This window comes from Bos grunniens, chromosome 3 (assembly GCF_055505025.1).
Source record: "Bos grunniens cultivar Pamir isolate PY7600 chromosome 3, Bosgru_T2T1.0, whole genome shotgun sequence".
NCBI lineage: Eukaryota > Metazoa > Chordata > Mammalia > Artiodactyla > Bovidae > Bos > Bos grunniens.
In genome coordinates, this window is record NC_141167.1 from 86,946,337 (window position 1) to 86,964,470 (window position 18,134).

At 37.0% G+C, this 18,134-nt stretch overlaps 1 protein-coding gene and 2 non-coding genes across 11 annotated transcripts in view; all 3 read left to right on the plus strand.

The window, feature by feature from the left end:
* Positions 1 to 18,134, plus strand: part of GPSM2 (G protein signaling modulator 2) — a 113,885-nt gene that overhangs the window by 82,134 nt on the left and 13,617 nt on the right. For all 9 annotated transcript variants that reach the window (XR_015160598.1, XM_086391566.1, XM_086391562.1 and 6 more), the window contains 8 exons: positions 5,715 to 5,936; positions 6,451 to 6,586; positions 6,938 to 7,080; positions 7,981 to 8,104; positions 8,203 to 8,318; positions 11,121 to 11,276; positions 12,371 to 12,479; positions 13,602 to 13,731. Coding sequence is in view for 8 of the 9 variants with exons in the window: in XM_086391566.1 (XP_086247692.1) it covers positions 5,715 to 5,936; positions 6,451 to 6,586; positions 6,938 to 7,080; positions 7,981 to 8,104; positions 8,203 to 8,318; positions 11,121 to 11,276; positions 12,371 to 12,479; positions 13,602 to 13,731 (1,136 nt within the window). In the remaining variant the exon portion in view is untranslated. The remainder of the gene's footprint in view (positions 1 to 5,714; positions 5,937 to 6,450; positions 6,587 to 6,937; positions 7,081 to 7,980; positions 8,105 to 8,202; positions 8,319 to 11,120; positions 11,277 to 12,370; positions 12,480 to 13,601; positions 13,732 to 18,134) is intronic.
* Positions 4,937 to 5,069, plus strand: LOC147375963 (small nucleolar RNA SNORA70). Its single transcript, XR_015161721.1, has one exon. It is a non-coding gene; the product is annotated as a small nucleolar RNA SNORA70 (small nucleolar RNA).
* LOC147375964 (Nuclear RNase P) lies at positions 7,548 to 7,884 on the plus strand. The gene has a single exon (XR_015161714.1).

The window sequence follows — 18,134 nt, forward strand, 5'->3', positions numbered from 1 at the left end:
TGAGCATCATTTTCTCCTTCTATAATAATTCCCATCTCCCAGCATCATTTTGAGGATGAAATTTGTTATAATGTATAGAATAATCACTTTTAAAACCAAGTTACTGATCAGAATTTAAATTTAATGCAAGATAGTTTTACGCTTTCCCTTTGACAAAGTAAACTAGAATAACTCGATATATGTGGTAGACTGGACAGATGAAAATTGTTTATGGCAGCTAGGACTGGTGATAAAAAATCTATGCCCAATTAAAACACGTGGAAGGTGGAACTAGGGGCTACAGTGAGCCAGTCGACAGCCACAGGAGACAGCACAGTGGAGAAGGTGCAGGGCACTCTTGCTTTGATCTTAAGTCCTGAATCCCAGCATTTATTCTTAATTAGTATATAAGTCTTTGAAGGGAAGTCAGATTTGGACAGAACTGGCTATTAATTTTTTTAATATAGCATCAAGATTTTAATCCTCTTTTGCTTTCATTGATACACTGTAAACACAAGAAACCAGAAAGAAGAAAGTAAAGAAAAAAATCAAGTTGTAGGAGAAAAGTGAAAAATAATAAAATATAAAAGTTAAAATAAGTTGAAATGATGTGAGATTGTGCAAAGATGAAGATTTAAAGCTGTAATGTTCAATCTGTTGACAAAAATGTAAACATTTCAGTCAAGATAGTAGTGCTGTCTTTATACTTACTAGAAATGTACTTTTTTTTTTATTATATAATTCAGTGGGCCATTAGGAAGAATGAAAAGAAAACTTTATATGTGGGATATATTTTAATGGACAGATATTTTCCTGGCTTGTCTTCTAGTCTTCGTATGTTCTTTGTTTTTAACCCAACTGGTAAACAGATGAAGTAATTCTATTCTCTCATAGAGACAGAGAGGATATGAAATTACTTTCTCTGTTACTATTTAATGATCTTCTAAAAAATTTATAAACCAACCTTCCTTCGCTATTTTGCAATTAGCTATATTTGAGGTGTTGGAGACTTTGCCAGAACATTGACTTCTTTTCCAATAAAGCATATCGGAACTATACTGTATGTCAAAATAAACTCATAAGCTAGAGAGTTGGAGCTTTATTTTGAGCATTTGTTACTGAAATAATTTTCTAAGGTAGATTGTCCTGTAGGGCACTCTCACCTTTAAGGACGGCGGTGTAGCCAGCAGGATTCCAGGTAGCTATCACTGTTTCCAATGAGAATTATGTAAAATACCTTTTAGAAAATTTGTAATTCTTAGGATGCCATTCAGCCTTATAGTTAAGTTTTGTGAGATGCAACAGCATTTGGATTGATGGTTCCATTATAATGTTGTATAAATTTAAGTTCAGAACATCAAATATTTGTGGTGAAGATATATATTTGAAGAAGATGCTCCTCTGTTCTATATGGATATTATACTGTTATTAACTTCCAATTTTTACACATCCTATATATGAATAGTTCTGACAAAAAAGTTAATCACTAGTCAGTCTTAGAAGGAAAGGGAAATTATTTGTGCTAACCGGAGGATTATAACCCTGGAGACAGTCTTTCAGAAAGCTTTAAGGACTACTCTGCCTGAGAAGTCAAGGCACAGTAATACAAGTTTTTGAGACAAGGAGAGTTTTACATCCAAGTAGCATGTTGACAGTTTACATCATCCAACAAGGTGAGTAGTGGACTATTGTGACCCCTTACAGGATTGAGAAAAAAGTTTTCTCTTAAGGAGCTATGTGCTAGCTCCAGGAGTAATTGCCTTCTGGGGGTAGGGGGCAAGTAGGCGTTCCCGTGTCTTCTGGGGGATCCGGTTAATGTGTCATGCAGATACACAGTGCACGAGGCAGTGACTCAAATGGCAGAGAAGTTTTTATGTTAATTTTTTTTGTCCTGCTTTAAAAATAAATTTGCTTCAATAGCCTCGTCTTTTATTAATTTCCTGGCCAGCAACCTAATCATCCTGGGTTGATGGTTCCGCAGGTGACGACAGTGTGTCTCTCTCCCTGGGTGAAGCTGTGCGCCATCACTAGGATTCTATCGTATGGTGACACGTAATTTTTTAAACCACTACTCTGTTGATGGGCGTTTAAACTGTTTGTGGATTTTCGCTTCTGTGACCATCCTTTTAAATTTGTATTGATGTAGCTTTAAAATAAACTCCTAGTGGTGAAATTGCTCAACATATAATTTTTTCCATAATTGGTATTATGCTTAAAATTTGTTAATAGAAACAGTAATGTATTTTATGTGTAAAAATGTCTTCTCCAATTTTTCCCCCATGGTAATTCTTAGAAGTTCAGTGGTTTCAGTATTTAGACAAATAAAGATAACTAGCTCAAGTACCACGTCTGGCAAAAGAAGCCTTTGATAAAACCACATTTTTACATATTAATCTTTTGCTGACTCATTTCTCTTCACACATGTGATACACCAGTAACCTCATAAGACCTTAAACAAAAGTAATCTTTTTTCTTTTATGAATTCTTTCATATTCAAAAATAAAGGGAAGTTTTCACTTGTAAAAGACAAAAATAGGCTTTATTAATTTGAAGTGACCTATAAAGAAATATAAAACAGCAATTTAAGATTTCTAGTAAACTAATTTATTTTTCTACGTGCTTTATCTTTCCCCACCCCATTCCTAGTCTAATGTTAAAGCAAAATACTAAAAAGAGGTTAACTTGCATTATTTTACCTTGATTTATAAAGTGAGGGTGAAGTCACTAGTCTAACTGTGAATAAGCAGTTTAGCCTTTGGCTAAATTATTAAAAAAAAAAAAAAAGACACTTGGATATAAAACTTAAAAATTACCTCTCAGAGATGACTACTTTCATCTACTTATTCTGAGCGAGAATTCTGCTTTGAACCTTTGGCTCTGTTAGTTTAGATTTTTCATCTAGCTTCATCTGATTTATTTTCCACTCTTACAACCCTATTTTAATTTATGACTCTAAGGATCCTTGAAATTTTATAGGCTAAAAGACAGCACCTGAAGAAATGTATTAATTGATCTCAATGAGTTTAGGGTGAGTGGTGGTTTAATTCACATTTCCTGTTACAGGAGTGATTCTCAACCCTGTCTTGTACATTGGAATTACCTGGGAGCTTTTAAACAATTCTGAGGGCATACCTCATGCCCAGGGGAGTGGGACCCAGAGTTGAATTTTAACAAGTGCTCCATGTGAGCTCCACTATTGTGCAGCCGGGATCAAGAACCACCACTCCTGTAGTGTTGCTCAAAGACAATTTTAGTAAGAAGTAATTTAGTGCTGCTCTAAAAATTAAAATGCTTGATGAGCTAAATCAGAGTCTTCCAAAGGGTGGTGGTATACCACTGGTAGTACCTAAATTTATTTTACTCACTTTTTTTTTTTTAATTGGAGGCTAATTACTTTACAATATTGTGGTGGTTTTTGCCGTACATTCACATGAATCAGCCATGGGTGTACATGTGTTCCCCATCGTGAACCTCCCACCCATCTCCCTCCCCATCCCATCCCTCATCCCAGTGCCCCAGCCCTGAGCACCCTGTCTTAATAGTTACATATTTGTTTTGATGTGCATTAGAAAAGTGAGTATCACATCAAACTCAATTTCATGGATACTGCTTTAGATGAAGCTAGATTTTTTTTTTTTTTTAATGTGCTGTGCTTAGTCACTGAGTCGTGTCCTACTCTCCACAACCACATGGACTGCAACCCACCAGGCCCCTCTGTCCATGGGGATTCTCCAGGCGAGAATACTGGAGTGGGTTGCCATGCCCTCCTCCAGGGGACCTTCCCAGCCCGGGACTGAACCCAGGTCTCCTGCATTGCAGGCGGATTCTTTACTGTCTGAGCCACCAGAGAAGGCAGTTAATGGCACGTGCCAATTGAAAGGAATTTGCCAAATACAGAAATACCTTTAAGTGAATGGCAGAAATCATGAAAATGTTGAAGACCCACCATGGCAACTTCGGTGAAGAGCACCTACTAAAGTGTAGGATTGGAATTGGAAGTATTGGTGTTTTTTCTCTTAGATATATTTATAGTAACTTAATTCTTCTGGCTTTTAAAATTTAGTGACAGACTTTGAGAATTAGAATTTCTGCAAATCTTTAAATCATTGCTTTATAACATAAGGTTTCTTAACACTTCTTTCATGGAAATGTACCTCGTACCTGAAGATATTTTGCTCTTCTATTTTTCTACAGTATAGGTGATCCTGTGGTGGTAAGACAAGGAGTGTGTGTGTGTGTGTGTGTGTGTGTGTGTGCACGCGTGCGTGCGCGTGCCTGCACGCATATGAGAGTTCACCTGAGTATGACATAGAGATGTGTGGTTGGAGGGGCTGAGTAGATCACCTGCATACCTGGATAGAGAAGAGTATTACTTAAAGGCCTTCTCCTCCACAGGCATTCCTTTTCTCCCCAAACTCCCAGAAAGCCCGTTAGTCTGCCATAACTCAGAACAGTTTAGGAAACACTATTTTAGATTCTCTCATTGGTAAAACAGGTTTCTCTAGGTTAGCCAATTAGAATGAGCTCTGTTGACAAAAAAAAAAGTAATCGATGGATCTAAGAAAGAAATGAAATATTTTATTCAAGCCAAATTGAGGATTATAACCTGGGAACACCTCTCAGAAAGCTCGGAGAATTGTTCTGCCCCTTTGAGGTCCAAGCACTGTACATTAGATGACATATTACTGACATTTTTCACAATCCACATCTACCTGTACAAAGCAAGAAATGAGTAATGGACCACTGTGGCTCCTTACAAGACCTCCTAAGGGGTCGTTGTGACCCCTGATGAGATTGAGAAGGAATCTTATCTCCTAAGGAGGTCTGGTTAATGCAGATGCGCAACACACACAAAAGGGGAGGAAGGAGGCCAAATGAGCAGAAGAAAAATTTTATTTAAGTCTTCCTCCTCTTGTCATAAAATGTGAATTTTATTTCATCAGCTCCATATAGAGATGTTCAGCTATCCTATAAAAAAGACTTCTTCTCCCCACGGGGGCCCAGTGTGCAGTGGCTGCATCAGCACCCTCCTCGGTAGTGTATGCAGCCTGTTGCTCTCCAGGTTGTCCTAAGGCACCTTGGAGACACCCTTTTTTCCAGTGGACACTCATGACTGGCATGCTGTCCCCAGTCTTGGCTCCAGACAGGTATGCAGAGTGCCTTTGGAAAGCCCCAGGGCACAGTGGCCGCGGTCCATGTTGGCCAAGTCATAACGTCCATCTGCACCAAGCTGCAGAGCAAGGAGCATGTGACTGAGGCTCTCTGCAGGGCCAAATTCAAGTTCTCTGGCCACCAGAAGATCCACATCTCCCCAGGACTGGGGCTTTACTAAGTTTAATGTAGATGAATTTGAAAACACGGTGGCAGGAAAGTGGCTTATCCCGGATGGCTGTGAGGCCAAGTGCATCCCTGATCGCAGCTCTCTGAACAAATGGCGGGCCCTGCACTCATGAGAGCCCTGGTGCTGTCCCCTCCTCACTCACACCCACCAATAAATCCTACTTCCTGTCAAAAAAAGACCTTTGTGGTTGAGAGACATTTGAATAGGCAGATTAGCTTTTGCTATAAAAGTTTACTGTTTTATCAATAGTGTGTATATACTTCAGTTGTAGAGGCAGCTGTTGTAACCAAGAATTGCCGCAGTCCACGTTGAAATTATATTGCTGGAAGTTAAAAGACACTGTGATGCAGTTGTAATGTAATGTTGTGAATGTCTGTCCTATATAATTTTATAGAATGGAAGCCTCTTGCCTCGAACTGGCCTTGGAAGGGGAGCGTCTGTGTAAATCTGGAGACTGCCGTGCTGGTGTGTCATTCTTTGAAGCTGCAGTTCAAGTTGGAACTGAAGACTTAAAAACTCTTAGCGCTATTTACAGCCAGCTGGGCAATGCTTATTTCTATTTGCATGATTATGCCAAAGCACTAGAATACCATCATCATGATTTAACTCTTGCAAGGTAATTAACTTAAGCTTTTTCATACTTTCTCCCTAAATTAACTGTTACTTCAAAAATTTTTTCATTCAGTTAAATGAATAGTACATTTAATGAGTTTTAATTCATTAGCAGTTCAGTTCAGTTCAGTTGCTCAGTCGTGTCCGACTCTTTGCGACCCCATGAATCGCAGCATGCCAGGCCTCCCTGTCCATCACCAACTCCCAGAGTTCACCCAGACTCACGTCCATCGAGTCAGTGATGCCATCCAGCCATCTCATCTTCTGTTGTATTTTAAAAGTAATCTTTAGGCTGAACACAGTTTAATTAAGTAAATGAATAGTGGTGAAATGATGTTAGAGTTTAATTAAGTGAATTAAGATTATATTTAAATACGGAAATGTAAGTTTAAAATTTTTATTTAAAGTAGGTTTCAAGAATAATGAGTCTTTCTTACCTTAAGCATGTCATCTGTTCTCTAGGGAAAACTGTATTCTGGCTGATTTATATTTTAACACATCTTTTCTTTAAACCCCAGGACTATTGGAGACCAGTTGGGGGAAGCTAAAGCTAGTGGTAATCTGGGAAATACTTTAAAAGTTCTTGGGAATTTTGATGAAGCTATAGTTTGTTGTCAGCGACACCTGGATATTTCCAGAGAGCTTAATGACAAGGTAATGAGGAAACGTTAGATGGTAGGCCAAATGTTTTCATTGAAATTGCTTTGTGTTTTAATCCTATTTAATTATTCTGTAGTTTATCTAAAAGTTAATACCAAAAAGAAAGTGAGAGAAGAGAAAATGAGAAGAGAAACAAAAAAAATTTTTAATAGATGAGAAAAAGAAATAGTAAGAGGTCCTTCTTTCATACATGGTCATATGTTTTGTGGTTCTGTATGGATGGCTGATGTAAACATTTTTTTCTCTTGACCATAATATCAAGGATGTTACAAATAAGTATATGTGATAAGCATTGTAGTACTGGCCTCTGATTTCAAAATGTAAACTGCTGATACCTTCATCTAGGTGGGAGAAGCAAGAGCACTTTACAATCTTGGAAATGTGTATCATGCTAAAGGGAAAAGTTTTGGCTGCCCTGGTCCTCAGGAGGTAGGAGAATTCCCAGAAGAAGTAAGAAATGCTCTGCAGGCAGCTGTGGATTATTATGAGTGAGTAGCCCTGACACAGTCATGTGGTCCACCTCAGACAGTAGTAAAGTTTTTAAGTTTGGCAGACATTTTAAAATCATTAGTAAGTAAAATAAACCGTGAAGTTGCTGCTAAAATGTTATAGTGTTCTATTAGTCGTAATCTCCTCCCTCCCCAGGAAAACTTTCATTTAAACTGCAGACCAGTTAAACTGCAGACCAGTGCCACTTAGTGGTACAAATAAGAAATATCAGTAGTGAGTCTTGGGTTATTCGGAGTCTTTTATCAACAGACTTTCATAGAACTTCTTAGCTGTATGGGTTCTAAGATTACTCTGTCCTGGACTCTGAGAAGAAACCTACCTGAATGGTTGAGTAAAATATTCCCAGTTATTTCCTGTAGCCACCCTCCAGCACAGACATATCATTAAAACCTGGCACATTATGGCTGTAAGCTTATTTACATTTTTTTTCCTATAAAGAATTCAATTTGTAGAGAAGCTCATCAGTGGGGCTAGGAGCTGAGTGCACTTAGTCACTCTGTCCCATGTCCCTTGGGAAGGTCTGGGACTAGGGCCATAGCACGGCCCTAAAAGGGCCTTCCCTGAGCTTTGGGGAGGTGAGTTCCCAGAGAACGGGGCTCCACGCACACAAGGGCAGACTGGGCAGGAGGTGCTATGGACCCCGCCTTTGCAGAGGGTCCTGGCGGATGCCTCCTTAGCCAGAATTTGGAACAGACTCACTGCCAGCGAAGTGAGTTCAATGGCTGAGGTGAGGTACCCTGCGTGGGGGCCTCATAACCCAATTCAGACTACTCCCGCCCATAAAAAAAAAAAAATAAAGAATTCGATTTGTAAATGAAAATCAATAAATGGTTTTCTCAACCTTGTTTGTTTTTTAAAAACTTTTTGTTACCACTTAGGGAAAATTTATCACTAGTAACTGCTTTGGGTGACCGAGCAGCCCAAGGACGTGCCTTTGGAAATCTTGGAAACACGCATTACCTCCTTGGCAACTTCAGGGATGCAGTTATAGCTCATGAACAGGTACAGTAAAGCTTTGGAGCAGATCATTTTCTTCATCAGTGTTTTGAACAGCTTTCAGGCTTTCTTTAGTTTTATCTAATTAAAACTTTCTGTTTCAGCGTCTCCTTATTGCCAAAGAATTTGGAGATAAAGCAGCTGAAAGAAGAGCATACAGCAACCTTGGAAATGCGTATATATTTCTTGGTGAATTTGAAACTGCCTCTGAATACTACAAGTTAGTCTAATATTTCTGTAGATAAATGTAAAATGGTTAGTTATGCAGTCCAATAAATCATAGGCTTTGGGTTTATGACTTTTTTGGTGCATTTAAGCAGCAGGACCTTTGGCTCTCTAAGTCTCAGCCTTCTCATCTGTAATCAAAGATATCAATACTTTGCTTTGGGGATTGTTATAAGGACTGAATAAAGACTATATTAAGCACTTATTTAGCATAGTACTTGGCACACAGTGCTCGATACGTATTATTGTTAACAGTTAGTAGCAGCAGCATAGCCCCTTTATATTTTTATTAGTTTTTATCTTTAAAACTGTTTTCAATGACATTCTAAACGTTTAAAGTCTTTTACACTGGTTCAGCATGTATGGTGTATATATTTACATGCTCCCCCACCACCAATGATGGGTTTGCAGACAGGCCACATGAAAGCCTGGTAACAAACAGATGCCCTGGTTTCCTCCAGCAGTTGCTGAATGTCCCCCACCTCATCCTACCATCTTATCGAGTTCTCCCACCCTCTCTGCCTATCTTTGGTTCTCTCTTTAAGCTGAGGCCCTATTCACTTGAGTAGCACTCCCAGCTTCTTCTGAGACAGAGTCTTTTTAAGCTATTGGTAGGCTTGAAACATACATGATAGCAAAGTTTGGACTGCTTCATTTTGCCTGATCTTTGCTTTCTAGATTGTTTGGTGTTTTCTTTAATTAGTGGGAATTGAAGGTCCATACAGGCCGTAGGCAGAAGCCAATATGACTGAACCAAAGACGCAGTCACTGATTTATGTTTTGTTAAAAAATCTAATGTGAGAGAGATCTGGAAAGTTTATCATCTAAAAAAAAAAAAAGTAAAATTGCTTTAGGTCCATATTAAAAACTAGAATGTCATCCCATTTAAACTTCAACTAATGGTTGGTATTTGTTGGTTGACTAGTTAGATGTGAAATAACCTTCTAAATAAAATACATCACTATACAAGGAGTATATATTTTGATTTTAAATATAAAAGTTTCTTATATTTTAAATCCAAAAGACATAGAAAAGTCTTAACAATGATGTATTTGTATTAAATACTGAAAAGTTCTGTAAGAAAGTAGAGATGGTGGCTGTTTAACTAAAGAAGCATGAGTATAAAGTAATGAAACTTACTCCTGCCCCACACACCCCCAAGCAAGGAGAACTCAGAACTTCATACATATTACATAAATATTGGTTAAAAATATTTTTGGAACTCTTCTTTGGAATTGTTTTCAGAGCCACACTGGAAAACTATCTTAATTTTATAGGTCTATAATAGAAAGGGTAGAAACAGTAGTCGGTAAAGCTACTTTAGTAATAGAGTTTGGTTATAGAAAGACTTCCAACCATTTTCAAATTAACTGTATTCTCAAAGGATAACCATATGCCAGAAAGGATTGTGCCACAGGGTCAGAAGACAATTCCAAAAGTCTTCCAAAAATGTTTGTGAGGACAGGCAAGGTTAGAGTAAGTGTGTAGCCTTGCTGGGTGACAAATTTGAAAGTATCATCATTAAATACATAATTTCAGGTTTGTTTGCTTAATAAAACTATCACATTATCATATACTTATTTTTCATATAGTTATAATGATATGAAGTATTTATACTGTTTGGCAGAAATTATAGGAAAGAGTCATTTATATTATTGGCTCCAAAAGCATCTGTAGATTGAAGCACTAATGAGAATAATAACAAAACACTAACATTTATTAGCTTCTACTGGGAGCAAGATGCTACGCTAAGCACATTATATATACTAATTCATTTAATCCTAACAAAACCTATTTTTTACATACGAGGAAACTAGTACATAGAGAGGGTGAGTGACTTGTCCCAGTTACAGATGTACTAACTCACAAAGCTGGGACTTGAACCCAGTCCTCCTGGCTCTACAGCCCATGCTCTTAACTACTGCACTGGCTTCTCATTGGTGATTCCACAAGGTAGAGTTTGGTTAATATTTAAATGTGGCATTTAATATTTTTCATGAATTGGTGACTTATGGCCTATACAAAGCAATTTACATTAAGTATTTTCAGTTTTGACAAAATGTAAAGGCAACAGTATGATGTATGTAGACAAACTGACTTAATGGTATTGCACTGCAACAGGGAAGTTCAGTTCAGGCGCTCAGTTGTGACCCCATGGACTGCAGCATTCCAGGCCTCCCTCCATCACCAATGCCCGGAGTTTACTCAAACTCATTTCCATTAAGTCGGTGATGCCATCCGACCATCTCATCCTCTGTTGTCTCCTTCTACTTGGGCCTTCAGTCTTTACCAGCATCAGGGTCTTTTCAGTTGAGACAGCTCTTCACATCAGGTGGCCAAAGTATTGGAGTTTCAGCTTCAACACCAGTCCTTCCAATGAATATTCAGGACTAATCTCCTTTAGGATGGACTGGTTGGATCTCCTTGCAGTCCAAGGGACTCTCAAGAGTCTTCTCCAACACCACAGTTCAAAAGCATCAATTCTTCAGCAACAGGGAAAGGTTTTTTTAAATGTTAAAAATACTGTTAATCTTTAGAGGCACTTGATCTCATGCATCAATTCTTCTTTTATCTGGGGAATTAATAGGACTCTTATATTTATTCTAAAAGTCTGGATTTGTTTTTTGTGTTTCAAGAATGCCTTTTCATTTTACCTAGAAGTAGTGGAGAAAGTATGGGATATTAGGCCCTAAAGTAGATTTACTTTAAAGGCAGGAGGAAAAGTGAGTTTTATTTTATGTTTACTATAGCCAATAATAAAAATGATCTTTATGTAAGAATTAATTTCTTTTTTCAGAAAGACTCTACTCTTGGCTCGCCAGCTTAAAGACAGAGCTATAGAAGCACAGTCTTGCTACAGTCTTGGAAACACATATACTTTACTTCAAGACTATGAGAAGGCCATTGATTATCATCTGAAGCACTTAACAATTGCTCAAGAGCTTAATGATAGGTAAGTTCTACACCTTTTTATTGTTGTTATGATAAAATATATTGCTGAATCCCTAGAATTTTTCCTTTAAGTTTCTTTTTTGGTTTGCTTTTCTTTTTAATTTCTTTATAAGGTATCTTCTCTGTTTCAGTAGCATTCTCTGTATGCTAGCATATGTTTTGAAGGGCTAGCACATTTTAGAGGATTTGACTGGTTCCCTATAATCTTGAACCAAGTAGGTCACAAACTCACATGCCTGCAAAGGTCCTCCTGACTAGATCAGTGTGGAAAATTGTGGTGAAATTCGATATTACTCCTAATGTTAAGGGGACAGCTGCTATTTCACTCCAGCTAAGTGTCGCAGGCCAGGAATGAGGATCCAAAGCCACCTCTTTTTTCAAGAGAAGGGAGGAATTCTGAGTTTTATATAAAATATTCTGATTTTTAAATGTTGATGGCTAATTCTTTTTTTTTTTTTTAACTATATGGAAAAACAGAATATTTGTACAGGACTTTAGTTTCTGACATTTGCTTTAAATAGGATAGATTTTTATTTCAGTGTGAAAAATTCTATATACTTATTCAAAATGAAGTATGCTAATTCAAGAGGTAGTGAGTTCTGTCTTCCTCATGGTGAGTGATTACCCAGTAAGGCTATCATAGAAAGAAAATGGGGTAGTTGAATTACAAGACTTATCCCTGAGACTTTATAATACACTACATGTTTTAAAAAAATCTTTTCCATTTTAAAACTTGACTCTGAGTTCAGTATTATCTGGATATTTTAACACAGTTGTCCCTTGATATCTATGGTGGTTAAGATTCCAGGACCCCTGTTGATACCAAAAGCCATGGAGACTCAAGCCTCATGTGTAAAATGGTGTAGTACAACCGGCCCTCCATATCCAGGAGTTTCTCAGATCATGGTTGAATCCCCAGATGCATAACCTGAAGCAGGCCAACTGTATATCTCTAGTATTATGATAGTTTGTTCTTTATAAGAAAGACCAAATAAATTCAAAGAATTGTTTTATACTTTTAATTACTACTTGATTTTATTCTTCACACCGACTTCCTTTCAGATAACTGTATGTTAACTTTGAATTATTTTGTAGAATTGGTGAAGGAAGAGCATGTTGGAGCTTAGGAAATGCATACACAGCTCTAGGAAATCATGACCAAGCAATGCATTTTGCTGAAAAACACTTGGAAATTTCAAGAGAGGTATGAAACTAAAAAATGGTTATCTGTGCTTATCTGTGCTACTGTGATTCACAGATCTGCAGCCCTATTATTTCTCTAGGATCCTGCTATATGTCCAAGTAATAAATTTAATTATATATTGTTCTCTAGGCATAAGAACTGAAAGCATTTTAAGATACAGATCAGAGGTATGTTTGCACTGGCCTTGATGTAGGATAGAGGAGAGGATTACTGACCTATCTCCACTGTCCCCCATCTCTTTGTGGAAAAGTAGCATGGTATGAAAGGAGGAAGATGGCTTTTAGAATCAAGGACTGGTTCCTGTTACAGTTCTGCCATTTGCTGGCTGTTTGAGCTTGGAAACCTTTTCTGAGCATCATTTCTTTCATCTGTAAAATGGGAATAATAACTGCTTTGCAAATTGTTATAAGGATTAGAGAGAAAGTATATAAAAGTGCCTAGTGTGATGTCTAGTGCTGGTTTAATACTGCTACTACAGTATGGGAGAAGGCAATGGCACCCCACTCCAGTACTCTTGCCTGGAAAATCCCATGGACAGAGGAGCCTGGTAGGCTGCAGTCCATGGGGTCGCTAAGAGTCAGACACGACTGAGCGACTTCACTTTCACTTTTTACTTTCATGCATTGGAGGAGGAAATGGCAACCCACTCCAGTGTTCTTGCCTGGAGAATCCCAGGGACGGTGGGGCCTGGTGGGCTGCCGTCTATGGGGTTGCACAGAGTCAGACACGACTAAAGCGACTTAGCAGCAGCAGCAGCAGTATGGAAATAAATATTATAAGGAAATTTTATTCATGTGATGCCAAGTTAACATGTCACAGAATAATCTACATTATTATTTAATTGATCACAGAGATTGAGAGCAGTCTAATATTTAGAGAAGAGTTGATAGAATATATTCATTAGTCCTACTGCCATAGTTTAGAAACTTTCCTTTTCTTTCTTCTTTAAAATAGTATTAATGGAAAAAACCATTTCATTTATAGTATTATAATTCTAAAATAACTATTTTCATTTCTCCATATTTTCTTCCAGTTTTAGGTTCACAATATTTTCAACTAATCTTCACCATTCTTTACTTTAAATACTACTCTAAATATATAAATAAATGCTTGTGGTTGTAGGTTGGAGATAGAAGTGGTGAGCTTACAGCACGACTGAATCTCTCAGACCTTCAAATGGTTCTTGGTCTGAGCTACAGCACAAACAATTCAATGATATCAGAAAATATTGAAATTGATAACAGTTTGCATGGTAAGTATTAGGTGTTCAAAACCCAATTTCTTTATCCTTAAGATTTATATTTAAATTATTTATTTCAAGTTCACCATATCCAGAAAGATATATAACATAGGAACTTTTTATACCTTTTTGCTTTACCACTGTCCCATTAATTTATCAATATACCCTATTTTATAGCTTTTATCATGAATATGGTGAAGGTATAGTTTTTTTGTAAAAATACATTTAAATTCTGTATCTGTGGGCTGGTTCAAAAATGTATAAACATGAAGAAACAAAAATTTAAAATTTTACTATTTAACCTTTTAAATTTCAAATGTCTTTACATATTTAACATTTGTTTAGGTTTTTTCCCCTCATTTTGTTTCTAAGGGAAAATCTCCTAGGATTTTTTTTTTTAAATTCAGAACACCTAGAACTTTTCTTTAGATGCTGATTTGGTTTTGATGTTGTCACAGGAAAAAATATGCTACTGTTTCTAAGTGGAAAAAAACCCTTTTGATTAAAAAAATAAAATTAACAAGATTAGAATCACAGTTTTGAATACCATTTATATGTAATCTTATGTGAGTTCCATTAAACATTCAGCTTAGGCTTTAAAAATTCTCAGTCTGAAAAAAATTACTGACACAGACATGTTTTGAACTTGAAAGTCAGTGAAAAATCTAGCTTTTATCTTTGCAATATCCTCCTCTAACCCATACAAAGAAAAGCAACAAGGAAAAGAAAAAATTAGTGGCTAGTTACCTGATCAAGACTGTGAAAGAACATTTAGTTGAAAAATGATAGTGAAGTATGAACAGTATGGTAAACTCAACCGTGTACATTGCAATTGAATAATGGACTAAAAGGTTTTCCTGTGTTTAATTTTCAAGTAGGTTAAGTTGTAATAGCTTCTCATATTTTAACAAATGATCATGTGTCCTCATGGATCCCTCCAGCTATAGATCAATTCCTTTGTATCCCTCTGTAACAAAACTCGAAAGTAATATCACTGTTCCTTGTCGTATTCTCCTCCCATTCTCTCTTCAACCCACCGGACTCTGCCTCAGAGTTACTGGACTCTTGACTTTGGCCCCATCATGACACTAAGACCTTTTCAAGGTACCAGAGACTTCCATTTTACCAAATACAATGGTCAGTTTTAGATGTCAGCTTATTTGATTTCTCAGCAGTATTTCCTACAGCTGATCATTGCCTCTTCAAATGCTTCATTCATTTGGCCTCCAGGATTAACTTCTTTCTGGTTTGCCTCCACCTCACTTGACCACCCATCTTCATGACTCTACTCTTTCTCATGTTTCCATCCTTGACATCTGTCGTGCCTGGGGTTTGGTTGCTGACCTTTTCTCTTCCCTCTTTCCTTTTCTATTTTCTGCCTATCCATATCCTTCCTTCCTTTCTAATGTTATCCTTTTCCCTCTTATCCTACACTCTAGATCCATGTAATAGAACTTTCTGTGAAGAATAAAATGTTCTGTATCTGTGCTGTCCACTAGAATAGCCTCTAGCTATATGTAGCTGTTGAGCACTTGAAATGTGGCTAGTGCAAAAAGAAGTGAATTTTTAAATACCATTTAAAGTTTTAAAAGCCACATATGGCTAGTGGCTAAAGGCTTCCCTGGTGGCTCAGATGGTGGCTCCACCTGCAATGCTGGAGACCCAGGTTCCATCCCCTGGAGAAGGAAATGGTAACCCACTCCAGTATTCTTGCCTGGGAAATCCCATGGACATAGGAGCCTATTGGGCTACAATCCATGGAGTCTCAAGGGTCAGACACAACTTAGCGATTAAACCACCTAAATGTCTGTTTAGGTTTTTTGCCCACTTTTTGACTGGGTTGTTTGTTTCTCTGGTATTGAGTTGCATGAGCTGCTTGTATATTTGGAAATTAATCCTTTGTCAGTTTGATTTGCTATTATTTTCTCCCATTCTGAGGGCTGTCTTTTCACCTTGTCTGTAGTTTCCTTTGCTATGCAAAAGCTGTTAAGTTTAATTAGGTCCCACTTGTTTATTTTTGCTTTTATTTCCATTATTCTAGGGGGTGAGTCAGAGGATCTTGCTGTAACTTATGTCCTACAGTGTTCTGCTTGTTTTTTCCTCTAAGGGTTTTATAGTTTCTGGTCTTACATTTAGGTCTTTACACCATTTTGAGTTTTTCTTTGTGCATGGTGTTAGGTAGTGTCTAATTTCATTATTTTACATGTAGCTGTCCAGTGTTCCCAGCACCACTTATTGAAGAGACTATCTTTTCCTCATTGTATATTCTTGCTTCCTTTGTCAAAGATAAGGTGTGTGGGCTTTCTATCTTGTTCCATTGGTCTATATTTCTGTCTTTGTACCAGTACATACTCTCTTGATGACTGTAGCTTTGTGGTATAGTCTGAAGTCAGGAAGTTGATTACTCCAGCTCCATTCTTCTTTCTCAAAACTGCTTTGGCTATTCAGGGTCTTTTGTGTTTCCATACAAATTGTAATATGTTTTGTTCTAGTTCTGTGAAAAATGCCATTGGTAATTTGATAGGGATTGCATTGAATCTATAGATTGCATTTGGTAGTATAGTCATTTTCACAATATTGATAATTCACATTCTTTGAAAGCATTCATGAAACACTTCCAGTAAAGTTTTAAAAATAAAATTAAAAAAAAAAAAAGGAAACACTTCCAAAAATTTAACCACCATGCCAAACCAGCAAATTTGAAAGAATCTGTATCACGAAGATTTCATGCCCTGAGCATGGTACAGTTAAGTTAGAAATTAACAAGAAGATAATATATAACACATATTCATTTGAAAACTTAAAAACACACTTAAACCTTATGGGTTTAAGCAGAAATCTTAACATAAAATTAGAAAATAATTTAGGACTGAGTTTTAATTTATAGGATACATAACTTACATTGGTGCAAAACTTACATCATATGTTTAAAAAGGAAAAAGATTCAGTGAGCTGATTATCCAGCTTTTAAGTAAAAAATTTAAGAAACCCTCTAAAGAAATAGAAGGCAAGAAATAACAGAAATTAATGTTATTAAAACAAAGATTCAATAGAGAGTTTTGTTTTTTTTTTGCTGTGCTAGGTCTTCTTTGCTGGGCGGGCTAGTCTCCAGCTGCGGCAGGTGGGGGCTCCTTTCTAGTTGTGGGGCACGGGCTTCTCACTGTGGTGGCTTATCTAGTGTGGGGCATTCATTCTGAGGCACGGGCTTCAGTAGCTGCGCCTCCCGGGCGCTGGAGCACAGGCTCAGTAGTTGTGGCACATGTGGCACATGGGCACATGGCACATGGGCACATGCTCTGCCACATGTGGGATCTTCCTGGACCAGGGATCAAACCTGTGTATCCTGCTTTGGCAGGTGGATTCTTTACCACCGAGCCACCAGGGAAGCCCAAGAGAATTTTTAAAAACCCAAAAATTTAGTTAAAGACTAACAAATCTACAGCAAGATTATTTGAGGGAGAAAAAAAGAGAAAGAAGGGATATAATATAGATGCAGCAGACATTATAAAGAGATTATCCTGAGTAGTTTTATTTGAAAACTTAGAAGAAATGGACAATTTCTAAAAAAAAAAAAAAAAAAAAAAAGCTTACCAAAATTCAATCTAAAAAAATCTAATGGTAGAATGTAATCTGAATGGATGACATCACTAATGCCTAAAACCATAGAGAAATTTGGTCCATTATTTAAAATCCTTCCACTGAGAAAATACCTGGCCAAGGGGATTTTACAGTGTGATCTCCCAAACATTTAAAAAAAACTGATTCCAACCTTCTGTAAAATTATATAGGTAACTGGAAAAGTAGAACACTGTTAGTCTTTCTAAAAACAGTATAACCTTGATATCCAAACTAGACAAGAACAATATATATAAGAAAGGAAAATAACAGGCAAATCTTTACTCATGAACATAGATGGAAAAATTCTGAGCAAAATATTAGCAAACCAAGTCCACAATGTATTTAAAATAAACAGGAATTCAAGTCTACTGAATATCAGGAAACCAATTAATAATATATATTAGTAAACACAATAAAGAAGAAAATAGCTCAAATATCCAAATATGTCAGTAATTCTATTAAATGTAAATGTTCCATGTAAAGGACAGGAGTATCCAATTGGTAAAAGAGCAAAATCCAACTAAATATGTAAGTCTGACAGTAAAAGGACTGGGGGAAAAAAAAGGGTACCATGGAAAAACTAATGAAGAGAATCTGGTACAGCTGTACAGCTGTATTAATAACAGATAAAATGTACTTTTAAGGCAAAAGATCTTGTTAAGAAGACAGTCACTTCACAATGGTTAACAATTCAATTCAGCAGGGAGAAAAAGTCTTATATATATATGTATGATACCTGGTAAGCCTAATAACAAAACTTCAATGTACAAAAGCAAACGAACTAAACTGAAAGGAGA